This window comes from Poecilia mexicana, unplaced genomic scaffold, assembly GCF_051168715.1.
Source record: "Poecilia mexicana isolate PSO_F unplaced genomic scaffold, ASM5116871v1 scaffold_8, whole genome shotgun sequence".
NCBI classification, from domain to species: domain Eukaryota; kingdom Metazoa; phylum Chordata; class Actinopteri; order Cyprinodontiformes; family Poeciliidae; genus Poecilia; species Poecilia mexicana.
The window spans coordinates 27,972,850-27,993,706 of record NW_028263377.1 but is presented as its reverse complement, the minus strand read 5'-3'; the positions used below and the strand labels follow the sequence as shown (position 1 = coordinate 27,993,706).

At 45.7% G+C, this 20,857-nt stretch overlaps 2 protein-coding genes across 3 annotated transcripts; one reads left to right on the top strand and one right to left on the bottom strand.

The window, feature by feature from the left end:
- The first annotated feature begins 15,335 nt into the window (after positions 1 to 15,335).
- On the top strand, positions 15,336 to 16,021 carry LOC106908200 (uncharacterized). Its single transcript, XM_088007846.1, has one exon. The coding sequence runs from the start codon at positions 15,389 to 15,391 to the stop codon at positions 16,019 to 16,021; it is 633 nt and encodes a 210-aa protein (XP_087863972.1). The 5' UTR covers positions 15,336 to 15,388.
- A 166-nt stretch (positions 16,022 to 16,187) lies between these two features.
- On the bottom strand, positions 16,188 to 20,782 carry mettl23 (methyltransferase 23, arginine). Of its 2 annotated transcripts, none has more exons than XM_088007844.1 (5): positions 20,418 to 20,778; positions 19,798 to 19,902; positions 19,469 to 19,706; positions 19,304 to 19,388; positions 16,188 to 18,422 (listed from the first exon to the last, which is right to left on the bottom strand). In XM_088007844.1, the coding sequence occupies exons 1-5, from the start codon at positions 20,517 to 20,519 to the stop codon at positions 18,185 to 18,187; spliced, it is 768 nt and encodes a 255-aa protein (XP_087863970.1). In that variant the 5' UTR covers positions 20,520 to 20,778; the 3' UTR covers positions 16,188 to 18,184. The 2 variants fall into 2 exon arrangements, with proteins under 2 accessions (XP_087863970.1, XP_087863971.1); XM_088007845.1 differs by having other exon boundaries at positions 18,286 to 18,422; positions 19,312 to 19,388; positions 20,418 to 20,782.
- Positions 20,783 to 20,857: the final 75 nt, after the last annotated feature.

Below are 20,857 nucleotides of genomic sequence, written 5' to 3'. Positions count from 1 at the left end.
GGCTACAGTCAGAAATTGGACTTTCGGGTACAGCACTTCAATGGTTTCATTCATATCTTACCAATAGAACTGAATATGTTTCCTTGGGTCAGTCTAAATCTTCAACTCATACTGTGACTTGTGGAGTTCCACAAGGTTCAGTCCTCGGGCCAACCCTTTTCACCATCTATATGCTCCCCCTTGGTCACATAATCAATAAACACAAGGTCTCCTTTCACTGCTACGCTGATGATACACAACTGTATATGAAAATGGACTCCACTTCTCCTACAGCTCTTCCGTCTTCACTTCAGCTTTGCTTAGAGGAGATAAAGGCATGGATGACTGCCAACTCTCTTCAACTTAACAGTAATAAAACGGATGTAATCCTTCTTGGCACCCCGCATCAAACTCAGTCCTCTAATCTCAGTAGTATCTCAATTTTTGGTCTTAACATTCCCTTTTCTACCACCGTCACAAACCTTGGAGTTAGGATTGACTCTAACCTCACTTTCAACTCCCACATCCGTCATCTTTCTAAAGTCTCTTTCCTCCATCTCAAAAACATCGCCAGACTCCACCCCTCCCTTTCCCAACCGGATGCTGAGAGGTTGATCCATGCCTTTATCTCATCAAGGTTGGACTACTGTAATGCCCTCCTCTTTGGGACCTCTGGTAAAAACCTGCAAAAGCTCCAGCACATTCAGAACTGTGCTGCCCGGGTCCTGATGAGGAGGCGCAAATATGACCATATTACTTCTGTTCTTAATTCACTTCATTGGCTACCGATCAAACATAGAATACATTACAAACTCTGTCTGCTCACCTATCAATGCATCCATGGAACTGCTCCTGCCTATCTTAGTGAACTCCTCTCATCGCACGCTACCTCTCGAACGCTTCGTTCCTCCACCTCCTTTTACTGCCTGCATCAACCTAAGACCAAACTTGCCACTATGGGGGATAGGGCTTTTCAGGCAGTAGCTCCAAGGCTCTGGAATGCCCTTCCAGAGTCCCTGAGAGCCCCACAAGGTGTGGAGGCCTTCAAAAAAGGTCTTAAGACTCACCTTTTCAAACAGGCTTTTTAGAACTGTTAGTTCTGTTTTAAATTGTTAGTTTTAATGTTTATTTTGGTACCAATTGGTGCAAGATGTATTACTGTACTGTACTCTACAATTTATTTATTTATTTTTTTTTTTAGTCTCTGTAGCACTTTGAGATTTCTTTGAAATATAAGGTGCGTTACAAATAAAATTTATTATTATTATTATTATTATTATCACATTAGAATAATATTGTCTGAGCAAAAGGGCCCTAACTGCGCAATGTTGCCCTGAGGCAACAAACAAAAAAAAAAAGTTTTAGCATATAAATTATTTTAAAAAATTGTCTTGAAATGATCTATAATGCTTCTTTACATACTCACAGATATTAAAATATTTTAGTTAGAGTGACCCAACTTTAAACATGAAGAAAAGTGATGTATAACTTACAAGTAGGAGGCAGTATGCACCTCTGCTTCATAAAAAGGACTGCTGCTCTTCTAAGTAAAAGGTCACATGAACCTCAAAAACTCTTATTTGGACAAAAATATGTCTGGAGGTATTTTAAATCATTCCCCCCAAAATAAAATTACAGAGCAATGTGAGGTACAGAAATGTGGTTTGTTGCCAGACCATAGAGGGTTTTAATTTGCAAAATATTATGTATCTGAAAAAAAAAATTGTGTGGGCAAAAAATCCTGTAAAGCACATATGTGCAACCTCAGTTAAAATTGGTCTTATAGGTGTCCCTGTGTCATCCTGAAGTCAGAAAAGTACCTGGTAAGGTATTGTTGATGTAATCTGAAAGATTTGTTAAATGTCATTTGTTAAATGTCAAATGTCAGCCATTTTGATTGAGGTAGCACATATGTGGTTTGCAGATTTTTGCCAACATAATATGTTTTAATTTATTTTCAGATACATGATTTCCTTTAGTGTTATGGCAATAGATCCAATATCTTTCATTCCCTAGACCTTTCAAAATAAAACTAAATTGCATAATAAAAATGCCTAAACAAATATCAATCGTCCTAACTAAATTTTATAAAATACAAACAAACCATCTTACAAATAACTTAAATATTTCCTATTTATGGCTCTAACATTTAGCAAATCAATTAACACAAAGTTTTACATTTTTAAAGCCGCAGGAGAGAAACATGAATCAAACATAAACCGGAGGTCCGCTTTTATTTTGAAAAGCCTGCCAGGGGTCCAATCAGAAACTGAAATTTTAAGATAACTTCCGTTGCAATCAAACTCTGTCAGGGAGTTTGATAGTACGTGCAAGAGGGTTTGTAGGTTTTGGCCTATGGGGCCTCTCATAACCGCTACTTGTAACATTCATGCATCACTAATTCTCTTGTTTTAATGTAAAATGCTCTGTACCTACTGCCATCTAGTGGTAAGAAAATTACATGATTACTCCGTTATCCACTACTAACCAGGGTTTCGTTCACACCGAGCTGAAGTGCAGTGGCTTTATTTCCCTCCTGTAGTGGCAGATCGACAGTCCTCAACTTAAAAGCTGCATCACATGAGTTTGAAAACATTTCAAACTGCCTGCTGCTAGCATGTGGTTGTTCTAAATGAAAATTAACGCGTTCTTCTTTGATTTACAATTTTGACTGCTATTGATTCACTTCCTGCTAGAGAGCCCCCTGGTGGTTGAAGAAAAATACACAGAAAAGCCGCACCGGGCTACAATCCGCATGGTTCGAAGTTTAGGAAAAAAGTAGCAGCTTATAGTTCGGAAAATACTGTACCATAGGTGAAATTGAATAATTTCCACAGCACACTAGTGTGCCGCGGAAGTGGTTGAAAAACACTGATTTAATGAATAAAAATAAATTAAAAAATCTTTACCTCTGAAATGGAGCGCTACTCGGGGTCGGCTGGGTTTCTCTGTGGTTCTCAGCTGGACAAGAAGCTGCAGTTTGACTGAATTAAGGACAAAAAAATAAGAAATTAAATATTTCTATGTCTCATCACGGTTGATTTTCCGTTTTTCATTCTTAAAATGAGTTTAAATATTAATATTGGACAGTTTAGATTTTCATTTTCAATTAAAAGCATTTTATCTGGCAGTTTGCTTTATTTTGGTTAACAAGCGACACATTAAAGTCTTTGAGTTGTGAGTTAGTGGTTTTATATTTTAGCAGCTGGAGGCCAAGCAGAGTTTCAGCTCTTTAACCTCAGAGGGTCACAGAGTTAGTTTGGTGGAGGACGGCTCATTTCTGTACTTCGTCTTCTGCTGCTTCTGTTTTTATTTGAAACTGCTCAGAATGACTCAGTGTCATTCTGAGCAGTTTCTGTGAGCTGTGCTGTGTTTTATGTTTCCTCAGGTTTTGTCGTGACTTCAGTGTGTTTGTAGAGTCGGAACCAAACGGCGACGCTGAGATTCAGAGTCAGGCTCCTAAAATCTGGACTCTGACCATGTTTCAGTCCAAAACGGCTCTTTATGTCCTGCTTATGATAGCTGACAGGATTTCATTTACGGTTTTCTAACTTATTAGTCAATTATTTTTCCCTTAATGTGTTTTATCTTGTTGAGTTTTTGTCTGTGGTGTTTAAGCTCTTTTTAAGCTAAAGTTTTCTGTAAAGCACTTTGGGAAATAACTTCACGTTGCCTTACTTCCTGAGCTGAAGTCTCTTACGTCCATTTCTGCCTGGGGCCCAATTTATCCAGTTTTAAAACATGTTTAGACGTTTTTGTCATAAAGTCAGGATGTTTTACCATTCAGTCTCTCTGGATGGTGAATCAGTGTGAGGAACATGTCTGATCGTATCCAGCAGTTCTGACCTGCGGCTCCTTCAGAGAGAAGAAACAACATGTTTTATTCGCATCAGCCATCAGGGTTTCTGAAGAAATGTTTCACAACATTTTCCACACCCATGATTGATGTTCTGTTGGAAAACTGTTTGGGTGTTTTGATGTCTAGATGTTTATATGAAAATGTTTAACTTAAACACAATATTCATCCAGCCATCATAATCTGTCCCAGTCCAGCTTCACCTAGAAGGACATTTTCAAAATTCAGAGAAAAATCAGTTTTTACAGTCAAACAGCCTTTTAACGACCAACAGCTTCAGCGGATCCAGACCGGATCCGACGACCTTCGACCAGAAACACCTGGTTCTACACCACCCAGTTCTACACCACCCGGTTCTACATCACATGGTTCTACACCACCCGGTTCTACACCACCTGGTTCTACACCACCCAGTTCTACACCACCCGGTTCTACATCACATGGTTCTACACCACCCGATTCTACACCACATGGTTCTACACCACGCCGGTTCTACACCACCCTGGTTCTACACCACCCGGTTTTACATCACATGGTTCTACACCACCCTGGTTCTACATCACATGGTTCTACACCACCTGGTTCTACACCACCCGGTTCTACATCACATGGTTTTATACCACCCTGGTTCTACACCACATGGTTCTATACCACCCTGGTTTTACACCACCTGGTTCTACACCACCCTGGTTTTACACCACCTGGTTGTACACCACCTGGTTGTACACCACCTGGTTCTACACCACCCTGGTTTTACACCACCTGGTTCTACACCACCCTGGTTTTACACCACCCTGGTTTTACACCACCTGGTTGTACACCACATGGTTCTACACCACCCTGGTTCTACACCACCTGGTTGTACACCACCTTGTTCTACACCACCCGGTTCTACACCACATGGTTCTACACCACCCTGGTTCTACATCACATGGTTCTACACCACCCGATTCTACACCACATGGTTCTACACCATGCCGGTTCTACACCACCCTGGTTCTACACCATCCTGGTTCTCCACCACCCGGTTCTACATCATATGGTTCTACACCACAGGTTCTATACCACCCTGGTTCTACACCACATGGTTCTACACCATGCCGGTTCTACACCACCCTGGTTCTACACCATCCTGGTTCTACACCACCCAGTTCTACACCACCCTGGTTCTACACCACATGGTTTTACACCACCCGGTCCTACACCACCCATTTCTATACCATCTGGTTCTATACCACCAGGTTCTACACCACCCGGTTCTACACCACCCTGGTTCTACACCACCCGATTCTACACCACGCCGGTTCTACACCACGCCGGTTCTACACCATCCGGTTCTACACCACCCGGTTCTACACCGCCTGGTTCTACACCACCCGGTTCTACACCGCCCGGTTCTACACCGCCTGGTTCTACACCACCCGGTTCTACACCACATGGTTCTACACCACCCTGGTTTTACACCACCCGGTCCTACACCACCCATTTCTATACCACCTGGTTCTATACCACCCGGTTCTACACCACCCTGGTTCTACACCACCCGATTCTACACCACGCCGGTTCTACACCATCCGGTTCTACATCACCCGGTTCTACATCACATGGTTCTACACCACCCATTTCTACACCACCCGGTTCTACACCACATGGTTCTACGCCACCCGGTTCTACACCACATGGTTCTACACCACCCGGTAGTAGACCACCTGGTTCTACATCACATGGTTCTACACCACATGGTTCTACACCACCCATTTCTACACCATCCTGGTTCTACACCACCCAGTTCTACATCACATGGTTTTACACCACCCGGTTCTACACCACCCTGGTTCTACACCACCCTGGTTCTACATCACATGGTTCTACACCACACCAGTTCTACACCACCCTGGTTCTACATCACATGGTTCTACACCACCCTGGTTCTACATCACATGGTTCTACACCACCCGATACTACACCACATGGTTCTACACTACGCCTGTTCTACACCACCCTGGTTCTACACCATCCTGGTTCTACACCACCCGGTTCTACACCAAAGGTTCTACACCACCCTGGTTCTACACCACCCTGGTTTTACACCACCCGGTTCTACACCATCCGGTTCTACACCACCCATTTCTAAAGCAACCGGTTCTACACCACCCGGTTCTACACCACCTGGTTCTACATCACATGGTTCTTACCACCCATTTCTACACCACCCTGGTTCTACACCACCCGGTTCTTCACCACGGGTTCTACACCACCCATTTCTAAAGCAACCGGTTCTACACCACCCGGAGAAGCTCGGTCATTGCAGAGGGACTCGGAGTCTAGCCGCTGCTCCTTCTCCCTGAGGTTCATCTGGACGTTCGCCTCCCTGGCCAGGAGTTCACGTCCCACCAGGAGGAGACTCCAGGAAACCTGGAGGGACGACGTTCCTCTGCTGGGAATGCCGGGGATTCCCCAGGAGGAGCTGCAGGAGGGAGGTCTGGGACTCCTGTTGACCCTGCGACCTGATGATGGATAAGAGGAAGGAGATGGATGGAGTTCAAGGCGCAAGACTTTAATTGGTCATTTTAGAGCGTAATGAGACTGGAGTGGTGCCTCAGTGATGAGTAACATCCTAATCAGTCATCAGGTTGCAGCTCTTGGGAAAAGCTGCTCCTTGGTTGTTTTTATGTTTCCCAGAATGCAGCGGTACCATCAGTTGTGTTCGTGGTGCGATCAGCGGCAACACAGCTTCCTTCCTCTGCCAGGCAACATCTGATCCAGGTTTGGTAGCTGACTCCCGCCGTCCTGTCCAGGTCCGTTGGTCCTGCACGGAGCTGCCGTACCGATCAGTCGAACCGAGGCAGACGACGCTCCTGTTGAGATCAGGAAGCGAACAGTTCCTGGTGTTTGTGGAGCGGAGCAGATCCAGAGATCCACCGTGTCGAATCCACACATCATGATGATGGAGAGAAAAGATCAGCAGGGAAAAACTTTGCTTCCTTTCTTCAGCAGTCGGATTGTTTCCAGACAGATGAAGTGAAGCTTCTGTGTCTCCTGATGTGAATGGAGTGAAAACAGTCGGTTTAATTCAGGTGGTTCAGTGGCAAAACTGCAGATCCATTTCTGCCAGAGAACTCCAGAACCCGTCCTGATCGGCTCAACAAGTCGACACAAGATGGCCGCCCAAAAACAGCTGGTGTTAGAACACGACCGGAATAAAACCGGCCCAGAGTCGGTCGTCTGGACCTCCAGAAGTCACCACCTGTAGAGGTCACCACCTGTAGAGGTCACCACCAGGAGAGGTCACCGTTCCACCTTCAGTTTGTTTTCTGGTCTGGTTTCATAGATCTGTGTTTCTCTGATATCCTGAAAAGTGACCAAGAGAAATAAAATGTTGAAAATCAATAAAATGAAAGCAGGTTTAATGAAACCAGGTGAAAACTTGGCAGGTGAGCCAGGAGACGTTCGGCAGCCGGAGGCAGCAGCCTGTTTTTCCGGCTCGGTGGCAGCAGGTGACATCGGCTCCATGGGAGGAAACTTCCGATTCGCTGGAATAAAAGGAGCAGAGAAGACGCTGCGCCTCCAGACACCACGAAGACGCAGGCCAGCCGGTTCCCTTCAGGAGCAACGATGAGCAACCAGCTAAAGAGTCGGTACATCTCAGCTGCTGCTCCGTTTATCTGAAGCTTTTCCTTCATTTTAGCATCAACTTTTCATATTTTAAGCCAATTTTCATAATTTGCTGGTGCTTCCTGCACTGATTTCCTTTTAAGCTCAACAATTTGTCTTTATGATTCAATCTGATTAAATTTGCTAGTTTTTATGTTTTTTTACAAATACAGTTAAAACATGAACCTTTAGAGACGGTTTACCTTCAATGAAGTTTGTTACATTTGACATGAATATTAGGAAGTTAATTTATGTTCAGATTTATTTAGGGGCATTTATTTCATAAAACATAATCGGTTTAACTATAAATAGTTGATGGCTGTTTTTAATTAAATTTACATTTATTAATTCTGATTTAGCAGTCAGGAGATTTGTGTTTAGTTTTTAACAGAATAAATCATTTAAAGTTTAAAGATTTAATAAAGACTAGAGTTTTTGTGTATGTTAGCATTTTGTATGTTAGCATTCCTGCTAACTTCAAAATTCAAACTGAACAGAAACTCGATGCAGAAATGACTCAGTTGACTCTATTAAAGTCGGTCCAGTTAAATGAAATGAAGTCATGTTTCATGTCAGGAAGTTAAATGTTAGCTTGTTGTTTTAATCCTACTGCTGTGGTTTTACAGTGAACTATCACCGAGACTGAATGTTTCTGTCCATCAGGCTCAGAGGAGTCCCAGATCAGGATTCTGCTTCTGGGACAAACTGAATCTGGGAAAGAGTCTGTTAGCGACGCCATCCAGATGCAGTTCGACGAAGGGAGTGAACGTCCCGAATCCGAAGGGTACCTGAAGACAGGAACCATCATGTCAAGTCCTGTCTTGGGAAAACCCGTTGAGGTGACGGTTCTGAATTATCGTTGTCTGCATTACTGCAACAAAAAGAAGACCTTAAATCTCAAGGAAAAGATCAAAGAAGACATGGAGCTCATCAATCCGGGCCCTCATGTGATCATCTGGGTTTCAAAGAAAACAAATGACAAAGATTGGAACAAAGAAGAAGATAAACTGTTGGGAGCTTTTAGTGGGGGTTTCCAGACAGTTGATCATCACATCCTGTTTGTGTTTCTTAAAGATGAAAAGGTTAAAATGTCTGTTGACCCGGCCCAGAAAGTGGCCTGGGAACACAAAACATGTAAGAAATTGGGGGAAACTCTGCTTCAGGACGTCGCTCAGATGAAGACCGACAACGGAGACCACCTTGACATGGATCTGCTTAAATACCGGCTGGGCGATTTCATCAACGAGCTGGAAAAAAATCCTGAAATATCCAAGTTTCATAAACTAGTAGATGCAGGCTTTTCAAAGGTTAAAACATTTGTTTTGAAAGAGTAAAATGACGCAGAAGCCCATTTCTGCAGAGCTTCTTCAGTTCCTGTTTGTCCTGCTGCAGCTGCAGGTTGTTGGTTCAATCCCCAGTCTGCTCCTTTGTTTTTGTGAGGTGGTGGTGCAGTTTTAGCTTTAACTGTTTATTCTGCTGCAGCTGAATCAATCATTTGTTTCTGTTTCTCTGTATGATCATCAATAAAACTCAGTCTGTCTGCACTGATCTGCTTTGCTTCGTTCATCTGAACCTCATCAGCAGCTGATGCATCTGGTGGCTCGCAGTGATGAGGTCATCATTATGACATCATCAGCAGGGCCCTCTGACCTCTGCAGGGGCCAAAACGGTTCATCACAACGGATCTGCATTCGCCTGCAGTGGCTCCGTTTTAAAAGCATCCAGGATCAGATGAACATGTTGGCCTAAACTGTCAGTCTGTTTAAATGTGAACAACATGCAGCTGAGTTGGATGATGTAATCAATAAGTAGTGAAAACTTACAAAACAAAGAGGATTAAAGGTAGCAGCAAAACATGAAGAGTACATCCAACCAGGTAGCAGCCTGGACTGAGGATCTGACAAGTAACGGGCGCGAATGAGAGGCTTAAATCCTGGGAGGTCGAGAGCTAAAGCTGATGACTGACTACAAGTGAGAGCAGGAGCCGGCTGAGGGGCGGCGAGAAGGCAGCAAAAGGAAAATACATGGATACAGGAAATACAGAGTGAGGGAGCTAACACTAAGCTAACGTCAGCATGACAGAGACATGGAGGGAGAAACTGACAGAACCAAACAGAAACAATGCTGAACTAAGGAACACAGAGCTAAAACAACGAGAAAGACTAAACAAAGAAATAACCTACAGAAAGATGGACATGAATTCAGAAAGAAAAACTAACCTCAAAATAACAAAATAACAAACGCAGAAACACTAGAAGGACTAAAGAAATAAAGAAAGGATTACTAAAGAACGACGGGCGAAAACAAAGAAGCCAGATAAGAAAACTAGAACCGCTCCGAGGGAATCTGATTAATAATTTAACTACAATCACCGACGAAGGACAGCCAGACTCAGACATCTAAGAATAACTAAGAAATAAACAGAACTGGGAGCTCTGAGGGGAAGCAAGAGCAAAATAATTAACCAAAATTAATTACATCAAACAATAAAACGAAATGACCATGAAGGGAAAACGAATAAGATGAAAACCCAGAGATGTTAATATGTGGTGGTTTAAACTGAAACATTGCAGCAAATTACAATTAAATCCTGAGGCGCATGCAGAGGGGGGCGCAGGGGGCCTGGGCCCCAACTGACAGGAACCAGTCTGGCTGCCCTGGCTGTCATTATGCTGCCTCCATGTTGCCCCTGAGGGACGGGGGGCAGATCTGGGGGGGCAGATCTGGGTCCTTAACCATCACATTATGGGCAGGAATATTTTTTCCCACTTGTGAATAAAAACATAGATCTGATGTCAAAGTTAGAAAAACTGAATCTATTTATTTCCATGATTGTCCTGAAATAACAGGAAAACCTTCTCTAACTGCCCCAGAGCTGCACTAACTGCCCCAGAGAGAAAACACTGCAGCAATAATCAGAACCGCAGCTTGAAGCCAAACACGCCACAATTAAATTAATCAAAATGTCCTAAAAGCATCAGAGGACTGGCAGAGGGGCCACTGGGGGATTCCAGGTGATTCCAGGTAGATGCAGTGGCTCTTCATGCAGGGCCGGCCCGAGGTAATATGGGGCCTTAGACAGAGTCATGATTTAGGCCCTGGGCCCCTAAAACCCTCAGCATCTCTAACAGGTTTAATTATAGATTTAGTGAATCTGTAGCAGTCCAGGTTAACTAGCTGAGTTTAGATCAATCACTGATTATTGGTTATTAGTTGTGTATTTGTGAACAAACCAGCCCAAACACAAAGATTACGCCATATTGTCGCCATGGCAACACAACAATCAAACTATCAAGATGATTCTTTAAACTTTTACAGAGTAAACGTCCTAGTTAAATCCTAAAAGTTTTCTCTGCTGAATGCATTAAATAAAATTTATTAACATTATTATTATAAATAAATGATGATACAGCTTTAGATCTGTACAGGGCCCCCGAATGTCTAGAGGGGCCTGAATGTCTGAAGGGCCCTGAATGTCTGGAGGGGCCTGAATGTCTGGAGGGCCCTGAATGTCTGGAGGGCCCTGGATGTCTGGAGGGCCCTGGATGTCTGGAGGGGCCTGAATGTCTGGAGGGCCCTGAATGTCTGAAGGGCCCTGAATGTCTGGAGGGCCCTGAATGTCTGGAGGGCCCTGAATGTCTGGAGGGGCCTGAATGTCTGGAGGGCCCTGAATGTCTAGAGGGGCCTGAATGTCTGAAGGGCCCTGAATGTCTGGAGGGGCCTGAATGTCTGGAGGGCCCTGAATGTCTGGAGGGCCCTGAATGTCTGGAGGGCCCTGGATGTCTGGAGGGCCCTGGATGTCTGGAGGGGCCTGAATGTCTGGAGGGCCCTGAATGTCTGGAGGGCCCTGAATGTCTGAAGGGCCCTGAATGTCTGGAGGGCCCTGAATGTCTGGAGGGCCCTGGATGTCTGGAGGGCCCTGGATGTCTGGAGGGGCCTGAATGTCTGGAGGGCCCTGAATGTCTGGAGGGCCCTGAATGTCTGAAGGGCCCTGAATGTCTGGAGGGCCCTGAATGTCTGGAGGGCCCTGAATGTCTGGAGGGCCCTGAATGTCTGGAGGGCCCTGAATGTCTGAAGGGCCCTGAATGTCTGGAGGGCCCTGGATGTCTGGAGGGCCCTGAATGTCTGGAGGGGCCTGAATGTCTGGAGGGCCCTGAATGTCTGGAGGGCCCTGAATGTCTGAAGGGCCCTGAATGTCTGGAGGGCCCTGAATGTCTGGAGGGCCCTGAATGTCTGGAGGGCCCTGGATGTCTGGAGGGCCCTGAATGTCTGAAGGGCCCTGAATGTCTGGAGGGCCCTGGATGTCTGGAGGGCCCTGAATGTCCTGAATGTCTGGAGGGGCCTGAATGTCTGGAGGGGCCTGAATGTCTGGAGGGCCCTGAATGTCTGGAGGGCCCTGGATGTCTGGAGGGCCCTGAATGTCTGGAGGGCCCTGAATGTCTGGAGGGCCCTGGATGTCTGAAGGGCCCTGAATGTCTGGAGGGCCCTGGATGTCTGGAGGGCCCTGAATGTCTGAAGGGCCCTGAATGTCTGGAGGGCCCTGGATGTCTGGAGGGCCCTGAATGTCCTGAATGTCTGGAGGGGCCTGAATGTCTGGAGGGGCCTGAATGTCTGGAGGGCCCTGAATGTCTGGAGGGCCCTGGATGTCTGGAGGGCCCTGAATGTCTGGAGGGCCCTGAATGTCTGGAGGGCCCTGGATGTCTGGAGGGCCCTGAATGTCTGAAGGGCCCTGAATGTCTGGAGGGCCCTGGATGTCTGGAGGGCCCTGAATGTCCTGAATGTCTGGAGGGGCCTGGATGTCTGGAGGGCCCTGGATGTCTGGAGGGCCCTGAATGTCCTGAATGTCTGAAGGGCCCTGAATGTCTGGAGGGCCCTGAATGGCCCCGACCAGCAGCTACTTCCCTTGATATGTCAGTCTTATAATTGTAGATCTAGAGTTTCTGACATAGAAAACTGATGTAGAGTGAACCCTCTGAGCTCTTTGGTCTTTAATTCTGCAGCCAAGTTGTTCTGGAGGTTAAACAGTCAGATATTATCAGGGCTTATTTAGTAAAATATTATCACGTTTTTATTCCATAGCTTCATGACCTTTGACCTTCTCTCCTCTGGTCTGTTTAGCAGCTTCAGCCTCAAATCAGCAGAAACAGAAACATTAAATCAGGGCTAGATTAGCTCAGCATGATGACATGAAACAGTTTGATCTGATTAAATATTAGGTTATTGATTATTATGGGTTGATGGATGTTGCTGTTCAGCTGTTCAGCGTTTTAAGATCTTGCTCAAAGTTAAAAAGGTGCCCGTTTTTAACTGAGCCCCTCCAAAGGTCTCTGCACGGCCCTGGTCACAGAGCTCACCGTCAGTTTCTGTCAGTGTCACCTCTGACCTCTGACCTGGACGCTGATGGACCAGAGACTTTGGCGACTAGCGCAGCTGATCCGGCAGAAACATGACTGTTAATTTATCTCTCTAAATTCTCCCTGTGTGTGTGTGTGTGTGTGTGTGTGTGTACCAGGTTTTTATATCCTTATGGGAACCTATTTCTGTCAACAAAGTGGGGTTATGGGGCCCCTGGCTCCTTGTGGGGGCATTTTCTTGGTCCCAATGAGGGAAACTGTTGTTAGTGATTAGGTCTGTGATGGTCAGGTTTGGGGTAAAGGTTAAAGGTTAGGGTTAGGCAGTAGAAATTAATGGAAGTCAATGTAAAGTCCCCACAAGTTATGAAAACACAACTGTGTGTCTGTGTGTGTGTGTATGCGTCTGTGTGTGTGTCTGTGTGTGTATGCCTCAGTGTGTGTGTCTGTGTGTGCCTCAGTGTGTGTGTCTGTGTGTGTGTATGCCTCAGTGTGTGTGTCTATGTGTGTGTATGCCTCAGTGTGTGTGTCTATGTGTGTGTATGCCTCAGTGTGTGTGTCTATGTGTGTGTGTTTTGCAGAGATTTCTTCCCTATCTCAGGGAATGTTTTTCAGGAATGGATCCAGCCTCTGCTCTGTTGCCTGCAGATACATGTTTTCTGACGTTGAATAGCTGAGAGGTGATGTGTCGGGTCGGGTCAGGGAGGTAAACGGCCTATTTAAAGGAGGATCAGAAATGAAAGCCATCACATCCAGACCGCCTGCCGCAGCAGATGTCCAGGATGAGCTACTTTGGATGCAGTGAGTTGTTTCCTTCTTCCTCTCATGATTCCTGCAGCTGCTGCTTTTCCTCTGCAGGAGTTTTGTATTTTATTTTGGTGCATTTTGGGTGTAACATGTTAGAATCGGATGCTTTAGATCTGCTTGTACTGAGACTTGATTCATAAATGTTTTTGGACAGGATGATGGTCTCTGCAGCCTTTTCAACATAAAACATTTTGATTCCCTTTTAAATGAGGTAACTTATTTTTAAAGTCAGCATTTTATTTGTTTCTAGACTTAAAATAAAACTTTAAAACCTAAAAGAAGATGAATATGGATAGATCTAAAAATATTACTGCTCCTTTTAATGTAGAAATTAAAATAATTTATCCCATAAAAAAACAGAAAAAATGCTAAGTTTTAAATGTCTTCTTAATATAATATCCATATTTAAGGGGCTGCACAGTGGTGCAGTTGGTAGAGGTGTCGCCCTGCAGCCAGAAGGTTCTGGTTCGATTCCTGACCCGGGTCGTTCTTCGGGTCAGGAGGCTGGACTGAGAGGAACTCATGTCCCAGAAACACGAGTGTCAAGTTGATTGGTCTCTCTAAACTCTTCTGGTGTGTGTGTGTGTGTCCTGTCTGTCTCTGTGTTGCCACACACACCTAGGGAGACCCCACAGGGTGGAGGGAGGGGACGCCATGCTCCTGTCTGGACGCAGTGGCGCAAAAAGTGGGTATGCAAGGCATAGGGGCGCTGCACCAGAGGGGGCGTCAAAACCCCGTCTGGAGGGGCGGCGCGTCGATGATGCCTTCACTTCAGCGCCTTACGCTCCTTCACCCTGATGTACCGTTAAAACTCCAAACATGCAGCAGAAGCAGAAAGTCAGAGAAAAGAAGCGGTTAGGATGAAGAGAGCGAGTCGAAGCTCGCCGTGGAGTCAGGAGGACTGAGGGAGAGCAGGGAGACCGGATCCAACCGGATCCAACCGGAGTAAAAATCACTCTGAAACAACAGAGAGACGATCAGAGGAAACCGAATCAGAGAAGCTTCAGATTTAATGTTCATCCAACAAAACGAGATCCTGGTCAAATAAAACTGATCAACTAAAATTCCTGATCAAAGGATTGATTCAGCACATCTCTATCTGCTCTCGTCATAAACTTTAATTTGACCTTCTTATCTATTTCTCTAGAATGTAAAATGTGTAAACTGATCTGAGTTTGAGTCCATGTAACTTTTCTAACGTCCGTCTGTCTGAATCAGCCGACTGATTTTGTGCTTCCTGTGGTCGAAGCCGTCCTAAATGCTCTGGACTTTCTGTAGAGACAAACAGGGCTAATGAACTCGATCTCTTCATCCTATAAACCTGTTTCTCTGTAAAGTCGACCTTAAACAGGATTCAAACGCATTGTTTCAAATAAACGACTTGAAAAGACATGAAAATGAAGCTTTAAGGAGAAAAACACCAACATATTAAATAAATATGCTTAACATTAAGCAGCATTAAAGGTTCCTGACGGGCCTTACAGCAGTTCCTCAGATCTGCTTCATGTTCAGGTCAGAGTCTTTTAGCAGTGATTCAGACGCACTGACCGAATCTCCACTTCCTCCATCAGAGAATCAGGAGCTGAGGGTCCTGGTGATGGGGACAGACCGCGAGGCCACCAAAAGCCTCATCGGAGACATCGAGCATTACGCTGACGAAACACCACAGGAATCCTCTAATCGTTCAGCTGACTGCTGGGTCAACATCTGTACATCCAAAGACCAGCACGTCTCTGTGACCATGGACGGATTACACATGGATCTCTTTGACATCAGGAGTTTGTGTGACTCAGACGATATTAGCAAGATGACTGAAAGGGGCGAGAAGTACATCTCGACGTCGGCCCGCCATGTCTTCCTGCTGGTGATGAAACAAAACCCATCAGAGGACGGAGGTAAAAATCAGAGTCAGAAAGTGATGGATGATGAGAAAGAGATGGTGGAGGAGATTAAAGAGACTTTTGGTGATGAGGCATTGAAGTACATGGTTGTTGTGTTTAAAAACGTTAAGTCTAATGATGGGATGCTCAAAGAAAGTCTCCGAAATAACGCTAAAGAACTCTGGGAGCTTATAAATCCGTGCCCCCTGGTGCCGTACGAAATAAATAAAGATGTCCCAGAAGAAATCAAGAAAGTCATCAAGGAAATCAACGAGCGGCCTGGCGGTACCTGCTACACCCACAAGATGCTGGAGGCTCACAGCAAGAAAGGAGGATGTAAGTGGGGAAACTTTTCCCTGCCAACAAAAGTCTGTGTGCTGATCCTGTGCTGCGTCGCCATCGCAGTCGGATACTTCCTGTTCTGCTGTGGGAAAGAGCTGATAGAAACGGCTGCGTCTGCTGTCACTAAAGGCCTCATGAACGTTTCAGAGTAACGTCATGAAGCTTCATCAGGTCCAAACGGTTCGACCGAAAAGCACAAACCGGTTCTGATCCGATGAGCTCCAAGCTCAGCCAGGCTGTCGCTTCTCATTTATCATATGAATCATATTCTGTTTGCTTCAACCTTTATTTGATGTATTTAAAGATCAGATGATACGATTTTATTCATCCAGAACATTTAATCATTTAGTTAACAGTTTAGCTGAAATGTGAGAACTTCCTGTTATTTTTATTTCTGGTAAAATGTTTCTCCTTCTGAACGTTAACGAGTTTTTAACGAAGCTCAGATCCTGGATGTCAGGTTTTACTCCTTCATCTGAATGTTTCTGTTCTGGTTCTATAAACTGATCTCAAAGGGAAACACGTCGAGTTTCCTGGATAAAATGGTTTGAAATGTTTGTATGGTTGGGAGTTTTTGGGTTTTGCTCGGTACTGTAAAGATTGTTCTGGTGGTTTCTGGACCCGGTTCTGCTCTGTAAACCATCCTGTTGGAACCAAATTAAAAACTTTGCAGCAGTCTGTCTCGTTCTGGTTTTTACTCCAATCATCCTGCAGATTAGCAGGAAGAAACATCGAAGTTCTGCTTCATGAATGTTTTTCATCATAAATCCGTCGGAAGGCAGTTTTGGGAAAATCATGTTTGTTACAGAATCTGAAGATGTCACTGAAGTAAGAGGGAAACACGGTGAAGTGAAACGACTCAGTTTCTCCAGTAAATGAAGAGTTTCTAGTAAAGCTGAGTGCAGCTTCAGGACCATTAAATGCAGCAACACTGTTCACTTTTTCTGTAAAAACTATTTTTAACATCTGTGGGACTTTATGTCGGTCCGTCACAAAAAACAGAAATGAAAGCAACTGAGCTTTGGGATGGATGAGACACGATGAGGAGAAAGACAAATTCATCTGGTAGTTTCTGCAACACAGCAAATAATAAGGAGGCCGAGTGTCTGACTATAAACTCTGAAACCAGAGAGATAATCCCAGATCAGGTTCCACAGTTTCTAAAGCAGTGGTCCCCAATCTTTTTCCTGTGAGGGCCACTTTTCCCTTTTCTGGTGGGGGGCCGGAAATTATTGAGGGGGGGGGATTCGTTTCTACCCAGAAAGCACAGGGGCAAAACCCATGAGTGAAACGGTCACTGGGACTGACTAGTATATATTCCATTGAGGGAAAGTAACTTTAACATATTAATTTCTCATATATTAACATAAAGGCTCGTTTTGAAGTATAAGCTGCTACTTACAGGCATGCTTCATGGAATGCAGCGTTCATAACAGACACGTGTTCATCTGCTCTACCGCTAGCAAACAACCGTACTGATTAAATAACATAAAAGTCAAGCAGTTCCCTAAAAGTCCAACAGATGGCAGCAATGCGCCCCACAATTTACAGGACACATTTCCTGCTAAAGAGCCCCCTGGTGGTTGAAGAAAAATCCACATATAAACCGGAAAATACAATAAATGAAAAAAAAATCTGAATGCTCTGGTATTGTTCAGGGGGCCGGACCAAATGTGGAGGCGGGCCGCATCCGGCCCGCGGGCCGTAGTTTGGGGACCCCTGTTCTAAAGGGTCTGCAGAGGAGAAAACACACGACGGACCTGCAAGACGTTCATTTATTTACAGCAGATAAAGAGACTGACCGGTCACCGCCTGCCGACCGACTGACCGGACGCCGCCTGCCGACCGACTGACCGGTCGTCGCCTGCGGACCGACTGACCGGACGCCGCCTGCCGACCGACTGACCGGACGCCGCCTGTCGACCGACTGACCGGACGCCGCCTGCGGACCGACTGACCGGACGCCGCCTGCCGACCGACTGACCGGACGTCGCCTGTCGACCGACTGACCGGTCGTCGCCTGCCGACCGACTGACCGGACGCCGCCTGCAGCGTTACCGTTTGGCTGTGGAAGATCTGCATGAAACCAAACTAAACATTTTCTAATATTCCAGTTAATCTGCAGAAACAGAAATGTGGATAATCTGTTCAGGAAGGAGGGAAGATGTCTCTCAGAAACAGGAAGTCCTTTCATGTTCTCAGAGGAACACTGCCCTCTGCTGGCCACAGGAAGCACAGAGCTGAGAAAACTTAAAATCTGCAGTCAAATCCAGAAATACTCCCAGATTTCCTGAATCTGCCTTCATGTTTTCATTTCAATCAGTTTTTCCCTGAGCAGCTGAGCGACAGGCTGCGTGTCTGGGAGCAGACGGCGACCCCTGGGCCGGCGGGTCGACCTCTGACCTCCTGCTGATGATCATCATGTGGACGGTGTGGCTGCCCGGCAGGGCGGACCCGGCCAGCTCACACCCATCCGCACCGAAGTCCGCCAGTGGCACCGAGACGCAGCACAGCCTCCAGCGGTGGAGCAGGGCTTCCAGGGACCAATCAGAGCTGCAAGGCCAACCAGAGGTCAGAGGTCAGACACTTTAGCACTGGCACTGAAACTTTGGTCTGCTGGTAAAGATGTCAAACTTTCTCATTAAATCAAATTTCATTTAGAAACACCGACGGGAAAACATGACAGTAAATATTATAGTCACAAACATAATACGAGAATATTGTTATATTATTATTATTATGGTTGAATGCAAATAATTTCACAATATGAGAGAAACTCAAAATATTATTAGAATAAAGTCGTAATTATAAGAGACAATCTGAAATAAAAACCAGGAATGTTGAGCTTTTTGTTTATACTTTGCTATCAGATTTATTAATAAGGAAATATTTCATCTTTCAATCCATCAACATCAGATTATCAGCAGCAGGACTTACTGAGCATGGAGTCTGCAGAACAAAGAGCCGCTGATAAAAACGACTTCATTCCTTAAATTTTAAACCTTTTTCTCTTTATTCTCCTGATAAAAACAAACTCCTGGCCTGTCGCAGGTTTGCATCATTTTCTGATCTGATTTCTGGAGATTTTAACTTAAACCACCTGATAAATCCAATCTGGATAAATGTTGTCAAACCTGAGGTTGAGAAATAAAAAGCCGATTTAAATATTTCACAGCGGCTAGCAGCGGCTAGCAGCGGCTAGCAGCGGCTAGCAGCGGCTAGCAGCGGCTAGCAGCGGCTAGCAGCGGCTAGCAGCGGCTAGCAGCGGCTAGCAGCGGCTAGCAGCGGCTAGCAGCGGCTAGCAGCGGCTAGCAGCGGCTAGCAGCGGCTAGCAGCGGCTAGCAGCGGCTAGCAGCGGCTAGCAGCGGCTAGCAGCGGCTAGCAGCGGCTAGCAGCGGCTAGCAGCGGCTAGCAGCGGCTAGCAGCGGCCGTACCTCCTCACTTGGTACGTCGTCCAGAACTGAGCCTCCGGGTTTTTCCTCAGCAGGCAGACAAACGTCACCAGAACATCTTCAAAATCTGGAAGCAGAAGCAGCAGCTCAGCCACACCACGCCACGACAAGGAGGAGCGAGCTTTCATCTCCGACTCTCACACCGACCCTCGGGGTCGTAGAAGACGTCCGAGCCGAGGACGACGTCCTGTGGGGGCAGCAGTAGCAGCTCCGGGGTCACCTCCCCCCAGCTGAGGCCCAGCACGCCCACGTCCCGCAGCCCGTTGGCGGCGCAGCTCCGCCGGCCGTTCTCCAGGCAGCGCGGCCGGTCCGATCCGTCCGACAGCGACACGCGGGCGCCGCAGCGGGCCGCCAGCACGCCGGGGAGACCCACACCGGCGCCGAGCTGAGCACAGGAGGGCCGACACGGGTCAACACGGGGTCAGAAACTGGCCTGAAACTCAAAGGCCACAAGGTTTCCTTCTGGGTACCCGTACCTCCAGCACCGCCCGGCCTCTCAGCTGGTCTCGGTGGAACCACAGGTACTGGGCCAGAACCACGGCGCAGGGCCACACATACATCCCATACTGAGGGTCCAGAACCTGAGGGAGCACCGCAGTCAGAACCGAACAGGAACTTTTAATAACTCAGCTCTAACATCGTCTTCTTTCAAATTCAAACTTTAGAAAATTTTTCTCATTTCGCAGATGTTTCTTTAAAAAAAAAAACAATAAGAGATCACCATCTGTTTATATTGATGTGAAAGTATTTAGGCCAGACTTTGAGATTTTGTTTTTATTACGAGAATAAAGTCATAATAGTAGTAGGTGCAATAATGTCAACAGAAAATCATAAAATTAGGAGAAAAAATGTTGTTTTAATGGAAAAAAATCTTAGCGTTCTACAGATATTTAACTATTTGTAAAACTGCAGGATAATTTCACAAGATGTTCAACATTCCTCTTTTTATTTTCATTACTTTTTGTGAAGGAGTTATAAAATTACAACTTTATTCTGGTAATATAATGACTGTATTGCCATGCAGTTTTTTCCTCGTAATTATTTTTTGGAGCCTGGAGCCCTGGATATAACAGGCAGCGGAGCAGCAGGGACAAACCTCTGGGATGCAGACACTCAGACTCTCCTCTGGGCTTTTCGCGTCTTTAAAGGTGAAAACTCTGCAGGCTGCGCTCCCCGCCTGCTCTCCGCTCTCCTCCATAATGTCCACCAACTAACCCTGAAGCTAAACCATTACAGAACCATTGACCGAATCACTGAGTGAATCTGAACTCCGCTATTTTGATGGGAGAATCGCGGAGACAGCCACGCTGGTAGCTCCTTCCGCGGCTAGCTGAGTGGTCCGTTCCGTAGCAATTAGCCGGTGTGTGAGTCAGCTAGAGGAGCTAAACATCAATGATGAAGAGTTTTCTTTTTAAGTATCACTGGTAATCATAATTAGCATAAATATGCGAAGCAAAAGTATGAATTATTATAAATTTAAACAAATTATTATTATATGATCAATTCTTGGTAATGCGCAAAAATGAAACTCTTTAT

Coding starts and splice junctions, on each gene's coding strand:
- LOC106908200 (XM_088007846.1), top strand. CDS start 15,389: ATGGACGGATTACACATGGATCTCTTTGACATCAGGAGTTTGTGTGAC.
- mettl23 (XM_088007844.1), bottom strand. CDS start 20,519: ATGGAGGAGAGCGGAGAGCAGGCGGGGAGCGCAGCCTGCAGAGTTTTC. Junction 19,903..20,417: donor TGAGTGTCTGCATCCCAGAG/GTTTGTCCCTGC, acceptor GTGCTCCCTCAG/GTTCTGGACCCTCAGTATGG. Junction 19,707..19,797: donor GAGGCCGGGCGGTGCTGGAG/GTACGGGTACCC, acceptor TCCTGTGCTCAG/CTCGGCGCCGGTGTGGGTCT.